The following is a 22,150-nucleotide window of genomic DNA, read 5'->3' on the forward strand; positions in this document are numbered from 1 at the left end:
GTCGCGAACCATTTCAACTCCCCCTCCCATTCCTCAGACGACATGTCCATCCTGGGCCTCCTGCAGTGCCACAACGATGCCACCCGAAGGTTGCAGGAACAGCAACTCATATTCCGCTTGGGAACCCTGCAGCCCAATGGTATCAATGTGGATTTCACAAGTTTCAAAATCTCCCCTCCCCCTACCGCATCCCAAAACCAGTCCAGCTCGTCCCTGCCTCCCTAACCTGTTCTTCCTCCCACCTATCCCCTCCTCCCACCTCAAGCCGCACCTCCATCTCCTACCGACCAACCTCATCCCGCCCCCTTGACCTGTCCGTCCTCCCTGGACTGACCTATCCCCTACCTAACTCCCTACCTACACTCACCTTTACTGGCTCCATCCCCGCCTCTTCGACCTGTTTGTTTCCTCTCCACCTATCCTCTCCTCTATCCCTCTTCTATCCGCCTCCCACTCTCTCCCTATTTATTTCAGAACCCCCTTCCCCTCCCCCTTTTCTGATGAAGGGTCTAGGCCCGAAACGTCAGCCTCTCTGCTCCTATGATGCTGCTTGGCCTGCTGTGTTCATCCAGCCCTGCACCTTGTTGTCTAGTAAAATAGTTTACTTGGAAGATAACTTAATGAACAGACAGTAGGTTATTGTGAATGGGATGTTGCAACAGATTCTTGTTCACGACAAGGTCCATGAGCTTTGACACAACTGACAGTAGGGCTGTTGATCTGTAGTTATCAAGATCTGACTTTAATCTCCTTTAGGTAAGCATAAATTCTGTGTTTTTTTCCACTTAAACAGGACACCATTGGTTGTAGGAACATTCATGGATGGCCCACCAGTATAGACTTTTGAGAAATTAGTATCCAAGCCATGGGCCATGGCCTACTTTATTATTCAGCTATTGGAGGAAATTTATTTTTTGTGGTCTCATCTCAATTCACAAGCTGGTTCTGCAACTCATTGGACTTTTGGAATTCCTCCCTGAGTTTCAGATAATATTTCCACGAGAAGTCATTTCATTTTGTAGTAGAAGGAATTCAAAGCTGAGCCTGGTATTAGAAACATGTTCAATTTAATTGCAATATTAAAGTATCCGACAGTTGAAAAGCACTAAGAATGTTTCTACTTTTAAAAAAATCATCATTGCCTAATTATGAAAATGGCTATAGTTATTCAGCTCCAGGATTCATGTCAAGATTAAATTAAAAAACGACCCTGGTGAAAGCTCATTATCCTGAACCATTAACTCTTTTTCTCTCTCCACAGATGCTGTCAGACCTGCTAAGTATTTCTAGCAGTTTCTGTCCTTATCTCAGATTTTCAACATTTGCAGTATTTTGCTTTTACAAAGTTGGGTAAGGGTGAGTGAATGATGCAGACTTGTTCAACCCAAGGTGATTTTTAAAATTCTCATGCTTATGTCATGAAGGGTAAATTGGCAATGGACAAAAGTCAGGTTTAATTTAATCCAATTTCTGTGTTTCTGGTACAGAATGAAAGAACAGCGTGAGCATGCCAAGAATGCAACTTGGAAATGAACTGCCATGCATTCTCCAGTAAAACTACTGGAAATACTGAGTGCATGCATTTTACTGCAAAGTACCTCAGAAAAAAAAAAATGGAGGGCAGTTTGTGTAACATCGAGTGAATAGTTAAGAGTATGATGTAGACAGGGGAAGCAGACCACCAGCATTCCTACCCTATTGGGGAATGGCCCAGGGCCTATGAGAAAGAATAGAGAAATGCTATGCTGTATCTTCAGTGGAAACAAGATCAACATCAACTTCATTACTACTTATAAGATTTCAAAGTAACAGAACTGTAGCTACGTACCAGCAAACCACACAAGTGTGTTTTTGTGAAAATCTGTATTAACTGCTTCCAGTATCTGCCCAATGACATGGTCCAGCTCTCGTAGACTGTCTCCATATGGACCACGTTTGGAAGTGTTAGCAAATCGAGAATTATACTGTAAAGGAACATGCATGTGGGCCGGGGCAAAGTACAAGAAGAATGGATGTAAACTCTCCCTGAGAAAAACAGAGCAGGAAAGTCAACAGGATCAGGAGATAATGAAGACTTTTTTTAAAAAGTGCAATCTGACAATGTGGCAACTAAGGCCTTGATGACGTAAGCAATCTGATAACACAGAAAGTTTGCCTAATGCTCAGATCAGCTTTTTTACTTTTCAAATATCAGGTCAAATTAAGATCCAACTGATGGTACAAGAACCTCTGATATCTTTTAATGGACATGAGCTCCGGTGCGTGTAAAATAAGTGAATCTGGGGGAGCCTCAAGCTGCTTCTTTGGCATAAAATAGAAATCAAACAACTCATTCTAAATCTGGGAGATACATGCTATATATATATGCTACATGTAAATTGCTGAGCAATGCAGAAAAGATACCAAATTTCAAACACCATGATTCTCCTCAGCAATCTTTGGATTAGGAAAGGTTCCCTCTCTTGCCACCCCATTGAATATGGGGAATGAGAAACAAATCACTCAAAAAAAAGCGATTTTTCACCCAGCAGTGTCCATGATCCATTCTTTTCCAAATTCTCATTTTCCCCAGGGCCATAGCTTTAAACTGGATTAAGTTATTAATGAAGTATATGTGGACAATTACTTACACTGCAAAGCTATGTACAATCTTAGTTATGCACATTAATAATGTCTTGAGTTTAAGCCCTTGCAATCATTCAATCCTCCCTTAAATTCTGCACAGAATAGTTAATGTCACAGTGCTCAGGATTGTTAGACTCTAAACCAAAAACATGTTCAGAGGCAGCATACACAAAAAGCATCAGTGCCTGATAAACTTGGACATCAGGCAAGGGGGATTTAATTTTAGCTTTGTTATCTCTGCTCCCCATACTGCAATGTCCCTGTGCTAAATCACGGTGGGCAGAAGCAATTACTTGGTTGGGTTATAAGGGAGCAACTCACCTGTGGCGGTCTATTCCTGGGGGAAGAGGTAAATAAACTGTTGAGCAAAATATATTTTAAAAATAGGTTTTGTAGGGAAAGATAAACTTTGTGATCAAACTAAAACTGATCTAACGTGTACTAATGTGTTCCCTAGTTTCTTATGCCACATATCACCTCAGTCCTAATGGGTAGATATCTGACTTGAACCTGACATTCAACCACTGCTAAAGGGGGTGCAATGCCTGCCTCAAGATAACCACAGCAGCATGCTGTGTACTCAACGACACATACCTGTAGCATATTATTACCATCATGACCTGAGATTGTGCTGGGTAGTTTTGTGACTTGTATTTTCATTGTATCAATTCACAGTGACTATAGGTGATGATTTACTTGGGTGTAGATTATTTTCAGTGAATTACAGCATTGGATGTCATCGTTCCCTCACCTCAATAAATAACAGACTCCCACTTACCTTGCCTTCTGGATGAATTGTATAGCTTTTTCTGCATATCTCTCTGCCAGGCTGCTGAGATTGACTGGTTGTTCTATTATCATTTGGTTTTCAAGGAGTGGCACTGCTACACCTGTGGTACATGTGTTGCGTCTACAGCTAGACAGAAAGCAAAACATGCTGGTTTAGTCTTGGTATCAGATAAGACATTCAGAAAGATTTGAAATTCAAAAGACATTTACCATATAAACTCTGACACAGTTGTAAGCAATATTTTCAAAATGCTGAATTTAGGATTACACCCTTGGCTGACAAGCACAAGGTATACAAATATCACAAACCTGAACCTCCATTCTGTCTCTAAAGTCCTTGAAGCTAATGTTACATCCAAAATCCCTTGCAATATTTTCCAGAACTCTACATATGAATCCCTCAGTCAGGTTTCTGCTCCACCACAGAACCGAAACAAGTTTTAAAATCACAAATGCTATTCTGTATGACTGTGATAAAGGTAAACTATCCCTCCTCCTCTTTCTTCACTTGCCTACAGTCTTTAACAGAGTAGACCATGCTCTCTTCCTCCAATACCTCTCTACTGTTGCTCTGTTGGATAGGGGCTGCTGTGGTTGCTGTTATACTTTTCTTTCCAATCAAAGTCAGAGAATTTACTGCAGTGGTTTCTCTTCACCATCTCACAGTTATCTCTGGTGTTGTCTGAGGATTCACCAGCCACACTAGAACCTACAGAACCCATGAGCAATGCCATGGAATTTCCTAGGTGGACAATCATACTCATTAGCAAGTGATTGCCTAAAGAGATTGTCAGTTTGCTTGTCAGACATCCAGTACTGCAGGATGAGCAAGACGTCCTCTAACAAAATATTTGGAAGATTTAAGCTATTGCCTGAAGCTACTTCCATAATCTATTGCATAGCCACTGACTCCAAGGTGAGATTTTAACTCACTAAAAATCCATCCCGTACAGATTTAAAATCAGGCCCCAACTCCCTCCCAGACAATGTGTTTTTTGCTGATCCAGACAATTCACAACCCGGTGAGCTAGCAACCACATACTCATGCCATCACAAAGTCCACTTACTTTTGGCTGTGTAATGTTTGCCAACTCCACCTTAACTCATTTGCCATTGAAACCATTATTCAAATAATTTTTGCTCTAGAATTATTTTCTTTAACGCACTCTCAGTCAGTCTCCATCATTTAACCTTGGTAAATTTAAGGACATCGTAATCTCTACTGCTCATGTCTTAATTTACATCAAGATATATTCAACCATCACCACTGTGCTCATTGATCTACACTGAGAAAGAAATGCCTCAATTTTAAAATCCTCATCCTTGTTTTTAATCCCTCTAATCTTGTTCCTTCCTATCCTTGTAATCTCCTCCAGCTCCACAACTCTCTGAGATACTGTGTTCCTCTAATCCAGGTTCTTGACAATATCTGATTTTAAATTTGTAACTATACCTTAATTTCAATTACCATGGTCCCTCCTCTTTTCAACCTAGTACTGTCCTCCTCTTACATTCAATGAATGAAAATAAAGGTAAGTGTTGCTGGCAAAGGCAGCATTTATTGCTCATTCCTTGTGGGCCTTTATAGTGTATCTATATACAGTCCATCTGATGTAAACATCTCTAAAGTGCTGACAGGGAGATCCAGGTTTTGACCGAGCACCAGGGAACCCAAGTTCAGATTGATGTGGAGGTGAATCTGCAAGTGGTGATGTTCCACTGTCTTTGTCCTTCCAGGTTGGAAAGGTTACAGGTTTGGAAGATGCTGCTGAAGAACCTTGGTGAGTAGCCGAATGCAGCTTGGAGACAGTACACATCGCTGCCACTTTGCAGGGAGGCAGTGAATGTTTAAGCCGGTGGATGGGCTGTTAATCAAGCAGGTTGTTTTGTCTCAGGTTGCAATAAGTTTCTTGAGTGTTGTTGCAGCTGCACTCATCTGGGTTAGTGCAGAGTATTCCATCACTCTCCAGACTTGTACCTTGTAGATGGTGGAGAGACTTAGAGGAGTCAGGAGGTGAGTTACTCATTGCAGAATTCCCAATCTCTGATCTGCCAGTTAGATGCAAGCTAGCTTTAAACACTGCAGAGTAACTTAAATTGGTGCTAGTCACATCTGATACTGGCTACCTGTTTGGCTCCCAACCAATCAACAGTGTGGTTTACCTTGGCTAGACAGTGAAAGCATTCAGAACATAGGCAGCATGAAATTGACATGCTGCTTGCATGGCAGCCAATGGACATAGGTAAGCTGAGCATCATGATCCCTGCAATTAAGCTTCCAGAACTACCAAATGTAAGTCCATACATGCTATTGTATCATACTGGGAGTTAATTTCCTCAGAACTTCTCCTTCACCACTGCTGTAATATTTTACATGTGCAATCCTTGTTACTGAAGAACAAAACTTACTTATAAGAAAACTCCTTATAACAAATGTTGCTCCTACCAAACAGCTTAGTAAATGGTCACTTATAAACAATTTTAACATCCGTTTAACAGCTTCTGATGTCAGCAGATCACTCAACTGAATTATAGCCTTGTAATTTGTCTCAAACCTCACTACTGATTACAAAAACAGAAATTTCTGGAAAAGCTCAGCATCTGTGTACAGAATCAGAGTTAACGTTTCAGGTCCAGTGACCCTTCCTTAGAACACTGTCGCTGGACCTGAATTTAGCTGATTTTCCACAAATTTCCGTTTTTGTTTCTGATTTCCAGTATCTGCAGTTCTTTCAGGTTTTACTCAGCATTTAACTCACTCCTGTTTATCCAGATTCTTTGAAAGATAAACAATGGAAATAAAATCTCCATCCAACTGAAAAGGCCTCGTTAGAATTTTGCAGCTGATGGCTTATTGCTTGCTCAGTTAGCGGAACTCAGTCAGGGCATCAACAGAGACACAAGTGGCCAGAGCCCCTTCAGTGGAGAAGAATTAGATGGAGGTCCTGCCACTTGTCCAATATGCTGTACAGATATTAAGTAATAAAAGGGTCAGAGAGTTGTGAAGTTACTCAGAGAAAAACTTGCCTTTTACAGCACCTTCATGACCACCATGCATGCCATTGCGTTTTGTATCCAATTAAGAATTTTTGAATCATAGTTCCTACCGTAATGTAGAAAATGTGTTAGTTTATCTGTGCACAATAACGTCCCAGAAACTACAATGACCAGTTAATGGCTTTGTGATGTTGATTCTGATGGATAAATACTAGTCAAGGTACCAGGGTTAACTTCCCTGCCTCGCTTCAGAATTGTACTCTGGGACCTTCTGGATTTACCTGAGACGGTAGGTGGAGCTTTGCTTTAACATCTCATCTGAAAGCCAGCATTGATGACGGTGCAGCAGTCCTTTGTACTGCACTGAAGTGCCCACCTAGGTTGTTGAGCTACAGTTCTGGAACTCAAACCCACAACACCTGACTCAGAAACAAGACTTTTATCAACAGAATTGTAGCTAATGCACAAAAGTTGAATTACCTGTTAAAGATTTTCACCAAGGTCCACAAAAGGAAAAGTAGAACTAAGATGAATACAGGTTAAACCAAACTCCAAATTCAGTTAGTAGCTTCAGATGGAAGAAAATATTCCTATGGATTGTTTTATTCCTGTCACTGTCATGTATGCAAATAATAACAATTATTAATACAAAATAAGTTTATGGAAAGGTCTTTTAATGCTGTGCTAGTGTCCCTATATTGGGGCCAAAGACCTGGGTTCAAGTTCTACCTAAGACCATAGACATGAGAAATAGGAACAGGAGTAGGCCATTCAGCCCCTTGATCAAGCTCTACCATTCAATAAGATTATAGCTGATCTGACATTCCTCATATCCACTTACCTGCCCTTTCCCTATAAGGCTTGATTGCCCTACTGATCAAGAATCTATCTGCCTCAGTCTTAAGACCATAAGACATAGGAGCAGAAATTAGGCCATTCAGTTAATCGAGTCTGCTCCACCATTCAATCATGGCTGATAAATTCATCAACTCCATTCTCCTGCTTTCTCCCCGTAACCCTTGATAATCAGGAATCTATCTATCTCAGACTTAAATGTACTCAATGACCTGGCCTCCACAGCCTTCTGTGGATTCCATAGATTCACCACTCTCTGGCTGAAGAAGTTTCTCCTTATTTCCGTTCTAAAAGGTCTTCCCTTTACTCTAAGGCTGTGCCTTGGGTCCTAGACTCTCCTACGAATGGAAGCATCTTCCCAACATCCACTCTGCCTAGGCCATTCAGTATTTTGTAAGTTTCAATTAGATACCCCCTCATCCTTCTAAACTTCAATGAGTATAGTCCCAGAGTTCTCAAACGTTACTCATACGTTAAGCTTTCCATTCCTGGGACTGTTCTCGTGAACCTCCTCTGAACCTGCTCCAGGGCCAGTATATCCTTCCAGAGATATGGGGCCCAAAACTAAACACAATAAAAATTAAATATACACAAGGACTCTGCACCCCCCACCAACTCCCACCCCACAAACGACCCCCAGATCTCTGTGACAAGGAGCTCCAAAGACTCTCAATCCTCTGAGAGAAGAAATTCCACCTCATCTCAGTCTTGAATTGGTTCCATTTTACTCTGCGGCTGTGACCTCAGGTCCTAGACTCTCCCACAAAGGGAAATATCTTCTTAGCATTTACCCTGTCAAGCCCCTTAAGAATCCTATGTGTTTCAATGAGATCACCTCATATTGTGCCTTTGACACAACTGGAAAGATGTATATTTTCAGTTGCTCGTTTGCTCGTTGAACTGGTTGTTCCATGGTGTGCAGACGTTTTGTTACCATTCTAAGCAACATCATCAGTGTGACCTCGAATCGAAGCGTTAGTGTTCTGCTCTTTCTGAATTTATACGATCCTCTGGTGTGGTGGGTCTTGTCACTTCCAGTCCTGTTTTTCGGCAGCAGTCTTTATACGGGGTCTATTTTTATGTGTCTGTCAATGGAGTCCCGTGTTGAGAACCAGGCTTCCAAAAATTCCCTTGCATGTCTATTGTTCACTTGTCAAGCATTGCTGTTGACAAGCGAACAACAGACATGCAAGGGAATTTCTGGAGGCCTCGTTCCCAACACAGGACTCCAATAACAAACACATAAAAATAGATCCCGTATACAGACTTCTGCTGAAAAACAGCACCGGAAGTTACAAGACCCACCACACCAAAGGATCATATAAATCCGGAACAGAGCAGAACACCAACACTTCAATTAGAGGTCGCACTAATGATGTTGCTTAGAATGGTAACAAAACGTCTGCACACCATGGAACAGTCGGCTTGGCGAGCAAACGAACAACCGCATCCACAACCCGAGCTACAAAATTTTGCTAAGACCTTAAAAAAGATGTGTATTTTCAACAGCATAATCTAAGTTTTAATAACACTGAACTGACAAGCAATGATTCACAATATTCTTGAATTGCAAACCAGGCATAATTGAAAAAACAGCTAAAAAAGAATGATCTACAGTTATCACAACCACCTTTTAACTACATTACCTTTGTATATCAGAATCCCTCGGACAAGGTAGGCATGGAGGAACATTGTACCCAGGATCATCCGTGCAACCCATATCATTACTGTACGGTATTCCAAAATAGTAGTCAAAGCCTGTAACAAAGCACAACAGTTGTCTAAAAACTAACCATGTCTTATAGTGCTTCAACAGTGATGGCGTCTAGAACTGTTCCATTTGTTTTGCTAGTTTTTCACGAACATCACATTTACCAAATATGTCTTCGGAGGAACTGTCTTCATATTTCATCAAGGACCTTGGGTCAAACATTTCTCTTTCATTTGATTCCCAACCCCCACATTGATACTGCCAGACCTGAAAGTGTTCCAGCACTTTTTGTTTTTTTTATTTCAGATTTCCAGCACCCATCATATTTTGCTTTGATATCCTTGAATTGTTGTAATTGGCTCAGAGATCAAGTTGCTAGAAGGAACTTTTGGGTATGATTAACTTTATTTTGTCAGAAATTAGCAGACACAAACCATCAATGGGAAGATTATCAGTCATAAACTGAATAAGCACCAGGTCGATTTGGCTTACCAAGGCTGTCAACAATGAACTATAGATAAAGCTCCATGTTCCAGATGAAATATCTTTCAAACAAACACAGAATGCTGGAGAAACTCAGCAGGTCTGGCAGCATCTGTGGACAGAGAAACAGAATTAACGATTCAAATCCATCACGACTTCTTCAGAACTGAAAGGTGTTGCAAAATGTTTTGCTTTGTACTTTTGACAGAAGTAGAAGCCCAGTGCAAAAGACAAAGGGGTTGTTAATGGTGGAGAAAAAGAAACTGAGACATGAAATGGGTAAGCTAAGAAGTGAAAAGCAGGGAATGTAACATCTATACTAGGAGCAAAAGTAAACAAGGCAAGACTATGTGAGGGAGGAGGGAAGAGAATGTAAGACAAATTGAGGACAGTCATTACACAATCAACTTCTGAAGTTATGTAATTCAATATTGGGAGCTCAAAGTTGTAAAGTGCCTCAACAAAAAATGAAGTGTTGTTTCTCAAGTTTGCGTTGCACTTCACTAGAATATTGCAGCAAGCCCAAGACAGAAGTATTAGCATGATAGCAACATGGTTTATTGAAATAATAGGCAACTGGGAAACCAGGGTCATTCCTACAGACAGAGTGGAGATATACCACAAAGTGGTCACCTAATCTGTGTTTGGTCTCGCCAATGTAAAGACCACACTGTGAACAACAAATACTGTAAACTACACTGAAAGAAGTACAGAAAAACACTGCTTCACCTGGAGGGTGTATCTGAAGCCTTGGACTCCAGAAAAAAGGAGGTGAAGGGTAAGTGTGGTTGTATAGGAAGGTGCCATGGAGGAGCGAGAAAGTGTTAGGAGTGATGGAGGAGAGGACCAGGGTATCACGGAGGAAACGGTCCCTGCAGAATGCTGACAATGGTGGGGAAAGGAAGATGTGTTTGCTGGAGGCATCCTGCTGAAATTGGCAGAAATGACAGCAGATGATTCTTTGAATGCAGAGACTGGTGGTATGGAAAGTAAGGACGAGGGAAACCCCTATTATTTTTCTGGGAAGGAGGAGAAGAGTGAGGGCAGAAATGTGGGAGATGGGTCAGACATGGCTGAAGGCTACATCAAACATAATGGGGTGGTAAATGATGAAATTAATTGTACCTGGGAAAATTGGTTATCATGCCTTGTATCTTTTAAAGGGAAATGTTAACCTAATTCTACCTGCAAGATACTGAAAAGACTGGATGTCAAACCAATTTTACTTCCCACAGAAGTCAGTGGGTTAGGTTAAACTCACCCTGAAAAATAAACTGATCCATGAGGCAGATTTTAAAGAAGCACTGAAAGGAGAAGAGGGATATGAGCAGAATCTCCTTCCAATGTGACTTATCACCTTTCCAATCTCTTGCCATTTGTGGATCATCAAGGTTCAGCATCATTAGCATTACCATGACGGTTATTTTCAAGAGTAATCAACAGGCAGGGACACAGCTAAGTCCTGGAACATGTGCATCTTCCCACTTCATTTAAGTGTGATTTTAAAGCTTCGAGCAAGCAAATCAGGATCATAATGGGATCATAACAACAAACTGAGGTGTCTAACTATCGCAGCAGATTTGGCTGCATCTCTCTGTCCTATTTCTTTTTTGTCACATCACCTCCACGTCACTCAAAAAAGGAAGCTTTCTCAAGGAAAATCTAACTTTTTTTACTACTAAGCTTTGGGGAGCGATTACTAATATTAAGGATGAAAATTTCATTGTTTGTTTAAAAATAATATCGGGCTCTATTCAACAGCTTGATGAGTCATAGTTTCGTCATAAATTTTATAGAAGTTCCAAGTGCTTTGCCGGAAGATAGTGGCCGGTTGCCTACTTTTACACATGAAACATCAGTTAAATAAGCATCAGATTCACATTTCCTGTCCTCTGTGTAGTGCTCTCATTAGTCACCATGACTTCCCATAAGACAGGAAGGTTGAATTTAAAATAATTTAACTGTAAACTTGATTCAACTTTTCCATACTTCGTGGAGGTGCACTCTTCGTCAGCACCACATCCGAAGAATTTTAAAAGCTAGATATTTGTAAGCTGGAACAGTCATTAATAACTTCCTTGTTCTGAATATAATGTCACTCAGGTCTACTCTTTTTGTGCTGCATGCAATTTGGTATCTCAGCACATTTCCCTAATGGCTGATGGTGACAGACACAATGATCTTTACATGTTGCAGATTTTTGTATTGCTTATTCCACATTTAAGGAAAGCTGATTTCACTATTTTGCAATGGAAGGTAGTTGCTTGTGCTTGAAATGCAACTTGTTAGAAACTATTCATCAATTTTTCAAACGAAAAGGGGATTTTCTGCAAAACTTCAATACTACGTATCACAGATCTTAAATATAATACATTAATTCACTTATCAGTTATGGAGTCACAGAGTCATACAAAATGGTCCAACCAGTCAACACCAACCATGTTCCCAAACTAAACTAGTTTCACCTGCCTGCACTTGGCCCATATCTCTTCACACCCTTCGTAATCATGAACTTATTCAAATGTCTTTTGAACGTTACATCTGTACCTGCATCTACCACTTTCTCTGGCAGTTCATTCCATACGCTAACCACACTCTGTGTTAAAAAAAAAGTTGTCCCTCATGTCCTTTTTAAATCTTTCTCCTCTCACCTTAAAAAATGTGCCCCCTAGTTTTCAACTCCCCCACCCTAGGGAAAAGACCTTTGCTATTCACCTATCCATGCCCCTCATGATTTTATAAACCTCAATAAGGTCACCCCTCAACCTCCTACGCTCCAATGAAAGAAGTCCCAGCCTATCCTTATGACTCAAACCCTCCATTCCCGGCATCAACCTGGTACATCTTTTCTGAAACATCTCCAGTTTAATAACATCCTTCCTATAATAGGGCAACCAGAACTGGACACAGTACTTAATCATATGGCATCGAAATCACATATAGTTTTATAAAATTAAATAAAACTCAGCTTTGTACTCAATTTCTGACAGAAGGCTTCCTTACCACGAAAATTTGGATGGTAATAGCCATGATGTCCAAGATGCCATTTACCTGAGCAAAAGAAGAACGTGTACGTGAAAGTTTTATTTACAACTTACAAATTATTTACAACAACTTACAAATTCAGCAGTTTAAATTTAACTACATTTTAATTTGCTAACTTCATATTCTTCAAATGCTACGTACCTAAAATGTCCAGTTATTGAAACTTACCTTGACCAGCTATATTGTACATTTGGCACTGCAACGAAAACAGCAGATCAGAGGCTGACAATTCTGCAACAGGTTACATATCTCTAGACATCCCAAAAGATTGTCCATCATCTACATGGCACAAGTGAGGTGTATAATGGAATTTACCCTGTGTGCCTGGATGAGTGCAGATCAAATAACATTTAAGAAGCGCAACATCCAATTGATCAATCCACTTGATCAGCACCCCATCTACCACATAGAAGAATAAGGGTAGCAGATGCATGGGAATACCAAAACCTGCAAGTTCTCCTCTAAGCCACACATTATCCTGAAATGTGAACTACACTGCTGTTCTTTCACTGCTGGTGAGTCAAAATCCTGGGACCCCTTCACTTTGCAACATCATTATGGATGTACTGACATCATATAGACTGCTATATGATGTCGGCCTTGATTACAATCCCAGGAACTTAAAAAAGATTCATACAATTCTGTGTCGTGGCTGGTATGCCTGATGCTGTTCCTAGTAAGCTCTCCCACATTTATCATTGAACCAGGGCTCATCCATACCTTGACAATAATGTACAGTGAAAGATGTGCCAGGTCATAACGTTATAGACGGTGGTTGAATAACATTCTCCTGCTGCCTCATAATGTTCAGTTTTGAGTTGCTGGATCAATTCTGAAACTATACTATTTAGAATGGTGGTAATACCAGATAACTTGATGGAGGGTATTTCATCTCCACAAGGATCTCAAGGGAATGGATTACAAAAATAGGGAAATTTTGCTTAAACTATATAAGACACTAATCAGATTACACCTAGAATAGAGTGAACAGTTTTGCTCCCCTTTCTTATGTAAGGAAAGATATACTGGTATTGTAGGTAATCCAGAAAAGGATTAATAGGTTGATCCTGGATATGGAGGGATTGTTTTATGAAGAGTAGCTCAGAAGGTTGGGCTTGTACTCATTGGAGTTGAAAAGAATGAGAGGCAATCTTAATGAAACTTACAAGATTCACAGGAAGCTTGACCAGGTAGATGTGGAGAGGGTGTTTCCCATTTGTGGGAGAGTCTAGGATCAGAGGGAGTAAGCTCAAAGCAAAGCCCAGTTAGGTCAGAATTGAGGATGAAATTCTTCTCTCCGAGGGTAGTGCATCTGTGGACTTCTACAAAAAGATGTAGCAACTGGGTCATTAAGTATATTCAAGGCTGAGATAGACAGATTTTCAATCAGTGAGGGAATCAAGAGTTATGGGAGAAAAAGCAATAAAGTTGGGTTGAGGATTATCAGATCGCAATGATCTCATTGAATAGCATGCAGATTCAATGGGTCAAATGGCCCACTTCTGTTCCTAGGCCTCATGGCCTTATGGACTCTGAAATGGTCATTCCTAGCAATACTCTCTGGTTAGATATCTCTCTGGCAGGTAGACTGCTGAGGGCAAGGCCAAATAGGTTTTCACCCATGTAACAACTCTTACCACCCTCAGCAGTCCCATTATGGAAGATATTCAGGACTTCACCAGCGAGCTCAGTTGTGGCCCTACTGCTGAGGGGACTCAGTAACTAGTAATCAGCAGGAGATTTCCTTACCCATTTTGACCTGATACTGTGGGATTTCATGGGGTCCAAAGTCAACAGTGAGAACTCTGACAGCCATTCCTTTCTAACTGTACAATACAATGCTCCCATCACTGTGACAATCATTTTCCTAGTTTTATTAAATTTAAATTTCCCCAGCACCAAATGTGGGATTTGAAGTTTTGTTGCTAAAGCACTAACTCAAGGTCCTTAGATTTTGAGTCCTGTATCACCATTTCATCATCATTATCACCATGCTACCATCCCCAGTTAATACAAATTGACAGACAGGAACAGGCAAGCTTATCCACTAGATCTGTTTCACATTCATAATAGCTGCAGAATCTTGACTAGGAATGTCCAACTCTTCAATTATATCATCTCTTCAAAGTGTTTTAGTGCATGGCCCAATAAAGGGGGAAAAAATCCAAATCACATAGATGACTGAAACTAGTCCAGGAGATCATACAAAACATGTTCTCTTTACTGAACTGGGAAAGATTGTGACGATGTGTGAGGTTTGGCAGGTGAAGAAGAATAAGTTGGGTCAGACTCAGCAAGACAGTTTCGAAGGTCAAGGCCAGCGATCAATTGCAACACGAGCTTTGTTTGAAGATCAGGGGTGAGGATTCTCCCTGGTTCACAAGCAGTGCTCTAACCTCTGAGATCTTACTTTACATATTACAGTGGTAAACTCAATCCCTCTACAGACAGAACATTTATACTCTGCAACTCTTTGCTGCAAAACTAGGGGAAAGAACACAAGCTGATTATACATTTTTTTACGTTAAGCAAAACATTACATCAAGGACAATCATGGAGATTTTAAATTATTTCTGTAACACCAACACCATGCAAATCCTACCTTAAAATCATAAAGATATGAACATACACTCAATACATCAATATAAGTACTGTGCTGTCCTGAAGAATTAAAATAGTTAGTGCTTTGGAATACATGAAGTACTCTATTATCTTATTGTAAACAAACTGGATTCAGGGACATTTGATAAAAAGTTTATCTCTTTGCATTCTGAAAATCATGTGACCCGAATCCTAAAATTCAAATTTCAAAACAAGGACGATAGATAGCTCTGTAAGAGCAATAGATGAGAGTTTGAAAATGTAATCTGCCAGGCATATAGACTTGATCTGTGTTGTATCCTCATCTAACCTGGGTACTCAAATATATGTTACAGCTGGGCTTTTGGGTTAGAGAAGGTAAAAGTTTTCTCTACTACAGGCATTCTGTAATTGTGAATGTTTGAAGATGAATTAATTTGAACATTGTGATTCCTTGCGATGTACTTAAGTATATGTTGCTGTTACTATTGCAATGTGTATTCCTTTTCAGTGGTTGGGAACAACTTATATTTGGGAATATTTGATATGCCTTATTTGTATGCCACAACAAGCAATTTGTTAATTATGGTCAGCCAGCAGAACTGTCAAAGTAAACTTGTCAGATTTGCTATGTCCAGTAAGCGGATAGGTCACAGGGCCGGAGTTTTTGAAATATTGGCGAAATATTATTTTGAGGAGTTTTTTGGAAGGTTTCTCTTCATGAGCTCTCACAAAATTCTCTGCAGCTTGCCTTATTATGTATGCACCATACCTCAGTTGTGCCCAGCTTGCATAATTGGGTGCTCAGCAATGACAGAAGTGCTCAACACTGCTGGGACCTCCTGAGATTCCTGGCTCAAGTACATAGCTAAAACTCAGCCGTGTGCAGTGCATGTATTAGTGGAAGGGGTACTGAAAAGAAAAGCTTCTAAGGGCACATAGGTAGTACAGGTAGAAATGCATTACAAATGCAAGTTCATGTGCAGAAATGTATTGCTATTTTACATACAGGTTATCTGTCCTTAGTACCATACTATCTTAGAACACTGTCAAATGGGGTGCTATTCTTTCCCTAATACACAACATGATGTAGCATCTTCTCACTATTCAATGTAGGAGCATCGCATGTTGGACAGCCTACAAACAGTTGAAAACGTTAACTTTTATTCAACAACAAAAAAAGTGAAGAAAGAACAAATGATAAAACTGCAATTGCTTCAGAGAATAAACCAGACCATTTACCTTTTGAACAACAACAAATGTACAGTCAATGAAAGATCAGTGGTGCCAGCTCCTGTCTATTGGAACTGGGTGTCTATTAAGTCATGGCTAACTTGTTGTACCCAAAGCTGCAGCACTCTATCTTGTCAAAGATGATGTTTCTCCTGCTCAATGTCCCCATCTTTCTCCTCGGAAGACTGCTGTCACTCTCACAGCTCTTCAGAATCCATCATATCCCCTCGTTGCCTGCTCCAGAGCACATCATGCTAGGATTATGTGGCACACTCTGTCTGGAGTGTACCGCAAGGCCTCACCAGACTGATCCAAAATTGGAACCTCATTTTCATCAGGTCTATCATCTGCTATTCGACAGATCTGGTCGAGGAATGCATTGTATCTATGCTATGGTTGCAGAGAGTTGCCGTTCTCCCAGTAACTATCCTTTTAAAGGCATCTGACCCTTGAAAGGATTTAGGAATCATGTCAGCTCCTAGGGTACATGATGTAGACTTCCAAATATGGTACTGATGATCACAGATCACTTGTACATTGATGAAATGGAACCAATTTCCGCTGGTGAAATTTGCTGCTATGATATAAGTGCTCTCATCGCAATGTGTGTACAGTCTATAATGCATAGCATCTAGGGGAAGCCAGCTCAGGTGGCAAAGCCCACTGCCCAGGCTGAAGAAGCACTGACCTCGTCATGGGGAAATGAGACACAGTTTTATGGTGTGGCACAACTTGGTCAGTTACAGTCTTGATACATTTGTGGGTTGAAGATTGAGAGATCCTTTGTAAATCTTCAGTGGGTGCTTGGAAGCAGCCAGTGTAAACATTTAGTGGAGTTATTCGCTTGATAGCACCTAGATGAGGATGGCTACCCACTCCTTCAGGTTGCAGGTCCCACTGCAGCAGTTTGCATAGTTCTGTGATGGTGTCCCAGGATATTCTCGGTCTGTGAAAGTAATGTGCCTTGCTCATTCTGGAGGAAATGGCCTCAAGGGCATTTGCCTCTGGGCTTCCTGCATGTACTTCGCAATATGAGGGGATCATCAGCTGCAGACACTTCATGTGGAGGCTGTTCAGCAGCTGCTGGAGGCTGCTATTGGTCTTGCGCTTGCTGGCATGTTTGTTCCTCCTCTATCTCTCTACATCTTTGTAGCATGATAGCCATAGCAACAATGACTTCCACTGTTCCAATGAATCTGTGCAGGGAATATTTGAAACAGAACTGGTTCTTAGTAATGTGAGCTTTCAGCATCATATGAGTAATGGTTTAACACAGTCCTCCAAATAGTGGGATATAGACAACCCCAACAAGGAGGGGATGGAATGCATTGACACAGGCCTTTGAATGGGGGACCTTATTCTAATGAATGCAGCAAAAGCCCTGTGACACAAATACAATAGGAGAACACAACTGCAGCGAGATTACTGATACCCTGTCCTCCAAACCCCAAATTACCCAGGAAAAGCAGCAATGCATATAACAGCATGTTGACAAATACTTACAGTTCAAAGTGAGCAGTCTAAGAAAGCTTGGATCATCTCTGTGAAGTTGGGCCACCGATAAGACTTTTAAGGTTATCTGTGATTATTTTTGCTTCACAGAAATAACTATGTTTGAAATTGCTGGTATCCCACACAATTGAATACTACATGCCTTTCAGATGCAGGATACAATGATTACAAATGTCTTCAACCTGCTTGATTAATGCAATTTCCCCTTTGAAGGGCATCACTTCACTTACAAGTAGAGCCCATATGCTCAGACAGAAAAAAATAAACTTACCCTGCCCACTCTGGGTGTGCTCACAGTCACTTTTCTTTTCCATTTACAATATGTATGAGGATGGAAGGCAATGCCTGGCACTGTGAGTCACAGACTCAGCATGGTAATCAGTAGAGAGAGAGATTCCCCAAACCTCCAGTCTCCTTTCTTCGTTGCACTCCCTGTCAATTCCATCAGTACTAAGTGTCCGCACGTTTCCATACAACTCTTAAGTCTTCATTTCCTCATATCAACACACCCCATGCCCCAGTCCTACAACTTAACCATGTCAACCATCGTGCTGCACTGTTCCTCTGTCAAAGCTGAGGTGGTTGTGATTGTGAATGACCCCCTCCCTTCCACAGTAACCATGTCAAGGATTGCACTACTGTCTTTCACCCTATATTGTGCCTCCCTTTCATAATTACTGGCCATTCTGCATCCCAGCATGCTGCCTCTAATCCCTACAATTGGCCTTCCCATCTTTCCTAGTACATCAATGGTCCACGATAATCCCCCTCAGCTTCCATTGGACTGACTGTGTTCCATTTTCCTGACCGATTTGGATGGACAACCCCTCCTGATGAGTGAATGGGCCCCTAACTGATCTCTTTGCAGCTCACCAACTGACATACAGTGAATCCCCAGACTGGTTGCACTGGGCCGCAAGTTTTCCAATGCCCTCTTACCAATACAGAACCCCTGGATCCTAACTACCCCAAGTGGCAGACTAACTGTGTCCAAGTTTCTAGACTTAGATGGGAAGTTGCCCTTGATTGCATTAGTGAACCAGATGGGTTTTTCAGAAATCAACAAAGGTCATGGTCATGAGGTCCACCTGGCTGACCTCATTACAATCACTACACCAGACCATTAGCTGGGTCTCTGGTTTAACAGTCCAGCAATAATACCAGAAGGCCATTGCCTCCCCTGCTGAAAATCATGACAAGCTAGCTTTGTGCCTGCACGAGATGGCAAGGCAAGACAGGGCTGAGATGCTGTGGGTATCCAAGTAACTGCAAAGTGAGTGAGCTTAAGCAAGGAGCTTTGAAATGCATCTTCTCCAATCCATGAGGTAGGCGCTTGGTTGTAGACCCCAAAGTGCTGCATTGACGTGGGGAACTGTATTCTAAGGAGGTTAGAGATGTGCCACGATGATGTTGTCCAGATCTTGGTTACCGCTGTCTAAGATAGAGGCCAGAGGGCAAGTGGTGAGTTAGAGATGCAAAGTACTCGCTCTGACTTCCATGCTGGGAATTATCACTGTCTAGTTTCTCCCTGGTTCATGGGAGAAAAGGAAACTGCATATAAATGAGACAAAATTAGTTACTAGTGGCAAATATCACCAGTGAGATTCTCACCTTGCCAGTCAACACTTACTTACAGAATCTGACATTTTTCTTTCAATGTTGGGAATCTTATTACTTGCCATATTTTCTTTACTGACTTGCCATTGCTCACATTGTTCAGGGTCTTGGAAAATTCATCCCTCATTATTTGCTGGACGCTGTTGGTGCCAGCCTTTGGAGTTCAACAAGGTCCAACAAAATGCTGAGTCAGCTTCCGTACACTGACATCATGTCAGTGAAACGCAGACTATTTATTAGCACACTTTAAACGGCTGGACACCTCCCAATAACTTATGCTTCTAAAACACACTACAGGTAAAGTGAAGGAAGCATTCAACATTGAAACAAAATTATTGTAAAATATATCAGTGGGATTTCTGACATGATGGCAGTTATATTTGCATGTGCCAGTATCACAGTCAAGAATGTGAAGAGTATATGCTTAACATAGACGTACTCAAAACAGCAAGTGTTCTTTATTTGACTAAATAAAGAAAGCACAGGTGTTAAAGGTCGGGAGGAATTGTGATTATTTATTTGCACTTCCTGATGAAGGAAGGTGCTGGGTGGCTTACTAGGAAGATTGCTGATTGTTAGCTAACAAAGTCAGTGATTGCTGGTTAATTCTAAAGATCTCACATGCTAAACTAATGGACAGTAGGTGTTTTTGTCTGCAATGTAAATGAAGTGAATTCTTGCATTATTCTTCTTTAAACATTCACTGCTTTTTACATTTGTGATATCACAAAAATCAAGGTGGCATTCTAAATCTAAGGTAAAACTAAGTGACATTTGTCTCTCTCTTCCAATCATTTGTCTTTGTCTCTTCTGTGATCATCAGCAAGATGGTATTTCCTTTTGTGATGTCATTTACAGTTGCACAGTAGAACAGAGCAGCCATTACATAGGAAAGAAAAATATGAACTAAAACTGTAAATACCAATTATTGCTGTCGAATAATTGGCTTGCTTTAGAACTTCTGCCAGTGTTGTTTCATTCAGCGGTAGGCCAGCTACTGAGTTTACAGCAAAATTATGGGTAACGCCATTCCGTAGCCCCAGGCGCCCTGTCAGCAGAGAAGCCCGAGATGGGGAACAAGTAGAGGCAGCTGCATGGAAGTCCTCAAATCTGAAACAAAAAAAAACAAGGAGCAAAATCTGAGGATTTTTGCAAATATGTTGTCATGTAGCAAGCTGCAAAACTGACCTGCTTAGTTTCATAGCTGTCGATGTCAGTTATAGTCATAGCAGAATCAAAGAGTCATACAGCATGGCAACAGACCCTTCAGTCCAACCAGGCCATACCAACCATGTGCCCACTTGCCTATGCTTGGCCCATATCCTTCGAACCTTTCCAATTCATGAACTTATCTAAATGTCTGTTAAACACTGCAACTGTAAGTGCATTTACCACTTTCTCTGGCAGTTCATTCCACACATGAACCACTCTCGGTGTGAAAAAGTTGTCCCCATATCCATTTTAAATCTTTCTCCTCTTAAAAATATGACCCCTAGTTTTGAACTCACCCATCCTAAGGAAAAGACCCTTGTCACTCACCTTATCTATGCCCCTCACAGTATTATAAACCTCAATAAAGTCACCCCTCAACCTCATATACTCCAGTGAAAAATGTCCCATCTTTTCCAGTCTATTTTTATATATCAAACCCTCCATTCCCAACAACATCCTGGTAAATATTTTCTCAAGACGCTCCAGCTTAATAATATCCTTCCTATAACAGGGCGACCAAAATTGCACACAGTACTCCAGAAGAGGCCTCATCAATGTCCTGTACAACCTCAATCTGACATCCCAATTCCTATACTCAAGGGTCTGAACAATGAAAGCAAGCATGTTAAACGCCTTCTTAACCGCCTTGTCTACCTGTGACGCAAATCTCAAATAATTATGTACCTGGACCCCTAGGTCTCTGTTCTACAACACTATCTATGGCCCTACCATTAATTGTATAAGTCCAGTCCTTGAGTGTATTACCCAAATGCAATCCCTCATATTTATCCAAACTAAAGTCCAACTGCCACTCCTCAGCCCACTGGCCCAACTGATCAGGATCTCTTTGTAATCTTAAGCAACCTTCTTTACTGTCCACTATACCATCAATTTTGGTGCCAGCTGCAAACTTACTTACCATGCCTCCCATAATCTCATCCAACCATTATATAAACGACAAACAAAAGTGAACCCAGTACCGAGCCCTGTGGAACAGCACTGATCACAAGCCTCCAGTCCGAAAACAATCCCCCACCAGAACTCCCTGTCACCTACCATAAAGCCAATTTTGTATCCAATTGGCAAGCTCTCCCTGAATCCCATGTAGTCTAACTTTCATAAAATACTAGCACAATTTCTTCAAATCTTGAAATTCTTCTGGAAGGAGCATGTGAAATATTATTCTTAACATGGGCAAATATGTGCCCATTTTGCCACCTCCCTCCACAAATGGCAGATCATTCAAAATGGACAAATGCTGCCTGCAACCAAACCTTAGGACATAGCTGTGAAGAGATTAGGCACCTGCAACTGCATCTCTGGGAAGCACAAGAATGGATTTAAAAATACATTCATCATACTGGCATCAAGGTAAAAATAATATTAAGCATGTATGTTTATTCAGTTGGAACTATGTTTCTCCAATTTGGAGAGGTCCACATTTCCAATTGGCCACTTGACTCTCCAGCTTTAATGGTTGAAGCAGTTGGT

At 41.0% G+C, this 22,150-nt stretch overlaps 1 protein-coding gene across 1 annotated transcript in view; it reads right to left on the bottom strand.

Moving 5' to 3' along the window:
* LOC109936832 (arylsulfatase G) overlaps nucleotides 1–22,150 on the bottom strand; it is a 66,059-nt gene that overhangs the window by 36,568 nt on the left and 7,341 nt on the right. Inside the window, exons 2-6 of the mRNA XM_048611104.1 lie at nucleotides 20,370–20,557; nucleotides 12,464–12,511; nucleotides 8,913–9,024; nucleotides 3,404–3,541; nucleotides 1,822–2,025 (exon numbers count right to left, since the gene is read on the bottom strand). Of these exons, the coding sequence (XP_048467061.1) occupies nucleotides 1,822–2,025; nucleotides 3,404–3,541; nucleotides 8,913–9,024; nucleotides 12,464–12,511; nucleotides 20,370–20,557 (690 nt within the window). The remainder of the gene's footprint in view (nucleotides 1–1,821; nucleotides 2,026–3,403; nucleotides 3,542–8,912; nucleotides 9,025–12,463; nucleotides 12,512–20,369; nucleotides 20,558–22,150) is intronic.

Source organism: Rhincodon typus, chromosome 23, assembly GCF_021869965.1.
Source record: "Rhincodon typus isolate 14 chromosome 23, sRhiTyp1.1, whole genome shotgun sequence".
In the NCBI taxonomy this organism is placed as follows: Eukaryota; Metazoa; Chordata; class Chondrichthyes; order Orectolobiformes; family Rhincodontidae; genus Rhincodon; species Rhincodon typus.